We start from the raw sequence: 6138 nt of genomic DNA on the forward strand, positions 1-6138 counted from the left end.
CAATCGCAATCAAAGTAATCCCAGATTTTTATACCCTGTACCCACAGGGTACACACAGAAGGAGGCTTGGTAGACCCCACAAAGTATATATATTCTTGATCAGCATGACAAGCCGAGTCGATATAGCGATGTCCGTCTGTCTGTCTGTCTGTATGAACGCAATGATCTCAGAAAGTATAAGAGCTAGAATAACCAAACTTGGTATACAGATTCTCCTGAGCCCGAGAAAGGACGAGTTTGTTCATTTTTTCTGATCCACACCCCCACTCCCCCCTATTAACGATTTTCTATAACTCCCGTAATTCTTAAAATTTCGAACTAAAACTACTGGTAGTCACAGTAGCTTAGTGATAGCTTATGATAGAATGATCGGAAAGAAAGTTATAGCCATATAACCAGGCCCAATGCATACATACATGTACAAGTACACAAACACGCATAGGCACGATTCTGATGTAAATGTAAATATATGTATGCATGTATGGAATATTTTATCTTTAATTTAGTTAATTAATTAAATTAAACTAATTAATTAATTTAATTAATTTAATTTTTTGTGGGGTGGTGCAGGGTATTTAAGAGTTGAGCCTGCTCGATTTTAGCATTCCTTTCTTGTTAGTAATAGGTGCAATCAATAATCATTAATCACTAGTCACAATTACAATTACCTGGTAATTGCGGACGTTTTCTGTATTAAATGCAGACTGCAATTGTCCGAAAACTATATGTTGGTGTCATGGATGAATAAGTACGAATAAATAGGCGATAGTACGTAACCGTTGAGGTGAGATGGCGGCGCTTTGCCGTCGGAACTAAGCATAATTTCACAACTTCAAATAGTACAAAATGTGATCAAACTTTAGTAGGTGCTATACGACGATTACGCTTGTAGATATGTCATTCTCATTATACAAGTATGTACATACATATGTTATCGTACGCAATAAGCTGAAAAAACTTTTTATGGTCTAAATACAATAAACGTATTAATGGGCTTGTCAAGGGAAATAGTAAAATTTGTCTTTAATCGCTTAATTTATTGTGTAATTAGAATTAAATGAACTTCACTAAGCTTTTAACTTATCGCACTTAAGATCATATGTTTCATCAACTTGTGTTTGCTCGTATTTCACAAACGGCCTTATTACTGGAGATAATAATTTTGGATCAAGCTTGAAGCTCGATGATGGGGGAATTATGTAGCTCAATGGTATTGCCACAATCCAAGTTATTATGAAGCCCACAAAAGCATACCAATTAAAGGATAAATTGAAAATGCTCCACTCATTATCCTGTGGCTCTCTCAGCATCGTAGGTTTCGTAGTCGTTGTCGTATTTGGAGCAGGACAACTTTGTGTGGATGTAGGTAAAGTTGGATAATGAATGCGTCCCCATGATCCGATAACGATAATGCTTATGCACGCAATACTCACAAAGACTCCGGCAAGGGCCGCCTGGAACAATTACTTGTAATTAATTGCTCTATCTCGTATTATTGAGAGTTAACTCACCCGACTATGTGCTCTGGGAATAAGCATGCCAAGAAGAAACACACCTCCGATCGATCCAAATATAATTCCTCCGATGCAGTATATTATTTGCAAAAGGGAGGAAAACTTTGAAACAAAAATTCCACCCAGGATACAGAAAACCCCAACACTAAAGATGAATAGCTTCATAACGATGTTTGCCTTGTGTTCAGTGTGATGTATGTGTGGCTTGATGTAATCGAAGTATATGATCCCGGCCAGTGAGTTAAGACTTGCGGACATTGTGCTAAGCGCCGCGCTGAACACACACGAAATAAAGACTCCTGGCATACCCTTCAGGTGCCCCACAACATCCTGCACAAAATACGGCACCATTTTGTCGACCTTCTCAACCACTCCCTGAAGCATAGGATCGCAGCCGTGGTACCGGACGTACATAACAATGCCAGTGTAGCAGTTGAAAAACATTATTACCACGAATCCTATTCCAAAAACGACCAGAGATCTGAAAAAAAAAAAACATTTTTAGCCGGCTCAGATCTAAGCCTTAAATCCGGCGTACCTTCTAGCGTGTCCCAAAGAGGGCAGTGAGACAATTCGCTGGACACAGCTTTGATTCAGTCCCACATAACTGGTCCACATAACTGTGGCAGAACCGAAAATATTCCAAAATGTAGAACGTGTAGTTAAGTCAAAGGCGAAGCTGTTAAACAAAACATATTGTATAGTAGTCTTTGCTCTTTTGGGATCTGCTTTATTTACTTGACGGTCAAACGTTCTCCTGCGCCAGCTATTCGCACAACTTCTGCGAATCCTCCGACATTATTTGTTCCCAGGATGCCGACCAACACAACGGATCCAACCATAACTGCAGCCTGCACAACGTCTGTCCAAACTACAGCTTTGATGCCCCCCTGAAATTAAGAACTTCCTGAATACTTGAACTGCTAGGTTGGGCTGCCAGTTCACATTTCAGAAACAACTCACAAACATTGTGTAGAATACGCAAATGCTGCAAACGATCGAATTGATTATGTGCACGTTGAAACCAGTAACTGGAACAAAATAAAGTTGATGAGACAACCCAGTTTTGTAACATATAAAGTACATATGTTTATAATATCTTTCTGGGTTCTGTATTACCACCCAGATGCAATGTCATTTGGGATAGAAAAATCAAAGTAAAATTTAATTGGGTTTGGAAAATGCGTTATATGCTTTGCAATATTTTGTGTGTTAGCTGATTCCCTACTTTTGCATTTTTTGTATACCCTGTACCCAAAGGATAAAAGGGTATACTAGTTTAGTGCGAATGTAGATATGTAACACACAGAAGGAGGCGGGGCAGACCCCCAAAAGTATATTTATTATTGATCAGTTTGACAAGACGAGTCGTCTGTCCGTCTGTATGAACGAAAGGATCTCAGAAGGTACAAAAGCTAGAAAGCTAGGTTCCCCTAAACCCTAGGCAGATCAAGTTTGTTCATTTTTTTTACCACCATATATACATATGTACAAGTACACAAACACATTGTACATAAACACTTATGGGTATTTAAGGGTTGAGCCCGCTCGACTTTAGCATTCCTTTCTTGTTTGACTTTAAATGAAGTATTGTCGTAATCAGCAAGAGAATAAGTTAAATATCAACTATTAGTAACTATTTGTTGACCCAACCCCCTTTTCAAACCAAGTAGATGTACATGTTCAACATGAGTTTGTCAACCTAACATACTTAGGTTTGCCACGCTATAGCATATTAACTAGTACACTAACTTTTAAATGCCGAACAAGGATGAACAATATGTAGCAGCTTCAAGGAATCAATTGGAGTATAAGAAATTAATCCATTGCTCCATTGTTAGATTTAGCAGATTGTATACGGAAGTTTGGTCTTGGAGTGGACAATTCAAAATATGAAATGTCGGGAATACATCTCAATGCTTTTTAACGATGAATGACACACAAAAAAAATCATCAGGCGAGGTGAAAAATTTTGTGCAAATCAGAACACTCTTAAAATCAATTGTGCCGCCTGAAACAGTCTGTTTAAATATATAACAATAAATAAGCAATGAGTTAGGAAAATATATAATTTCATTCTTAAGATACACAAAATACGAAACTGAAAATGATACAGTGTGTCGTGTATAACGCAATATACAACCCAGTAAGCTCCGGCTTATACTCCCACATATGTATACAGCTATTGACAACTAATTAACAATGACTAGTTCAAAATAGTACTATTCGTAAATTTTACTGGCATTTGGAAAGTCCCACTATTTGAGGAGTCAGGTTTTGAGGGAGAAAAATTGTCGCTTTTTTCATAGAATTTTTCTTTTCAATTTAGATATTTAGATAGAATCGGCATTTGTGAATACATTTTGTACATTTTTGTGCAATGCATGTAACAGGCAGAAGGAAGCATCTCCCATAAAGTATATATATTATTGATCAGCAAGCCAAAAGAAATTGATCTAGACATGTCCGTCCGTCTGGATGAACGTCTGGATTTCGGGAACGGTTGAGAGCACATTACCCGAACTTGGTATATAGATTCTCTTACTATTAGATATTAATACTTAATACTACTCCCACAAGCTGCAGCATCAAGTTCGCTCTTCTTCTTCCTTTACTTCTACTAAAGGCGCATATACCTCAGTGTCGAAAGTTTACCTGGGTACAGGGTATTTCAATGTCGGGTTTGCTCATCAGTGGCGTTCTCTCTTGTTATTTCCAGAATAGGGGGAGTCATTGAACGTAAACCCGTAACTGCTTGTACTAAAGATCACCTTTATTGCTCGATAGAGTTGATAAGTTGTTTTATGGATTTTTCGCGTGCTTCTTTTTTAAGTTTAGCGATAAGGCTGGGGTCTGGTGCAGGGGAGAGCCTTCTCTACCATTGGCGCCTAGATTTTTTGTCTGTCACGCTGAAGCTGCATATTATTTGAATTTGAAATAAATAGTACGAATTCGGCCTCAACATGTTTGCCTGATTTTCTGTATATCCAGCAGTGTACATACATGCTTATCTGCCTCTAGTGCCCCTTTTCTACAACTGATATCGAAAAGTATAAGCCATGCTATACTTAGTCTAAAGAGAAAAGTCCCAATGCTTTCTCTTTCGGAAGAGGGCATATAAGTAGAAGGTGAAGTTTTCACTTATAAGTAGGTGTGCTTTTCAAAATATGTTACCTTGAGAAAACGCCAGAGATGGTAAGAAGATGAATATTGGAAGCATCAAAAATAGGAAAACCACAAAAATGAGTGTTTGCCACTGGCGTGTGTTTCGGTCGAAGCGTAACTCCAGATACTGCAGTCGTAAAAACATGTTTTAGCGCAGGAAACATAACGATCAGTAAAATATTCATACTTCGTAGCAGTTGGAAATGTTATTATTATAAAACACTGGTATTATGACATAGTTGAGTAAGGGTACAACCACGATCATGCAGATCACATTGAAAATCCAATTAATGCCATAGGCATACATTTCCGCTGGTATAGTCATAATTGAGATGGCGGACAATTGACTGGCCACCAGGGATATGGCAATCGGAAGGGTTTTCATTCGTTTGCCACCCATCAGGTATTCCTCTGTAGTGTCGGCTCCTTTCGAAAAGAATCCAAAATACACCCCAATGGCTGCTGATATACTGAGCATTACAACAAAAACCACATAGTCGACCGTATTAAATACGAATGCTGCCGATTCCCGAACGACATTTTCCGTGCCGTTAACTAATATCGACATTATTACAACAAGTACTTCCCGAACTGCTATCCACGAACTGCACAATAGATCTACGAACGAGCACACTTCAACGGCAAATGGATATCACATTCCAAGATCTGAGCTTTTATATGGTATTGAAGTCGATAAGATGTTATCTATAAAGCGCCAATGGAATTAATAACCGAAATACCACCTATTTGGAGAGCAATCTTATCTAAATGGTTAAACTGATTTTAGTTTTATCACATTTTGCGTAGATTTGAACTTTTTAAGCATACACCATGAGCTTGGTCTTTCCCAGCAGACGCGCCTTGCTCTCTCTTATCAATTAGCTCTGACATTTAAAATCAGATTATCGTTATCTGAATAACTCATTCATTGTCTTCGCAGCCACAAAACTTGTATATATTATACATATTACCTAACCTGAAGTGTGCCCTCTTTTCACAAGTCATGCTATATAGATTATGGGGAATAATCTTAGGCAAGAGAATGACAGTGACTCAGCATCTCGAGAGTGATTTTGAATCATGAACAAAGCTGTTAAGCAAATATAATTTTGAGTCTCCAGGGAAGCAGCGGCTGACTGTGTTGACCGCCCAGCTACGAGTATTCCGTTTGAATTGTCCTCGATAACCTCCCCGATAACGGCACCAACAGTAAACGGTAAACAGGAGATCCCACTTAATGTAATTTTATTTATTATATTTAAGGTCAAGAAACATGAATGTCGATGAAAGAACACAATAAAAAGGTTATAATAAAGGCTTATAAGCTAGAAAACTAGCTATGCCCAATACAAATAAAACATTTATAGAGAAAGAAAGCTTATATTTAGATTTAATAGCTTATTATATTTATATGTATATTTATTTATATATACACTCGTATATATAAAAATGGAATATC

At 37.7% G+C, this 6138-nt stretch overlaps 1 protein-coding gene across 1 annotated transcript; it reads right to left on the bottom strand.

Moving 5' to 3' along the window:
• Positions 1-1016: 1016 nt before the first annotated feature.
• Positions 1017-5319, bottom strand: LOC115620737 (sodium-coupled monocarboxylate transporter 2). Its single transcript, XM_030514122.1, has 7 exons — positions 4867-5319; positions 4689-4806; positions 2478-2545; positions 2253-2404; positions 2053-2193; positions 1512-1995; positions 1017-1454 (listed from the first exon to the last, which is right to left on the bottom strand). The coding sequence occupies exons 1-7, from the start codon at positions 5245-5247 to the stop codon at positions 1068-1070; spliced, it is 1731 nt and encodes a 576-aa protein (XP_030369982.1). The 5' UTR covers positions 5248-5319; the 3' UTR covers positions 1017-1067.
• Between the last annotated feature and the right edge of the window lie 819 nt (positions 5320-6138).

This window comes from Scaptodrosophila lebanonensis, unplaced genomic scaffold (assembly GCF_003285725.1).
Source record: "Scaptodrosophila lebanonensis strain 11010-0011.00,11010-0021.00 unplaced genomic scaffold, SlebRS2 tig00000024-arrow-pilon, whole genome shotgun sequence".
Classification (NCBI taxonomy): domain Eukaryota; kingdom Metazoa; phylum Arthropoda; class Insecta; order Diptera; family Drosophilidae; genus Scaptodrosophila; species Scaptodrosophila lebanonensis.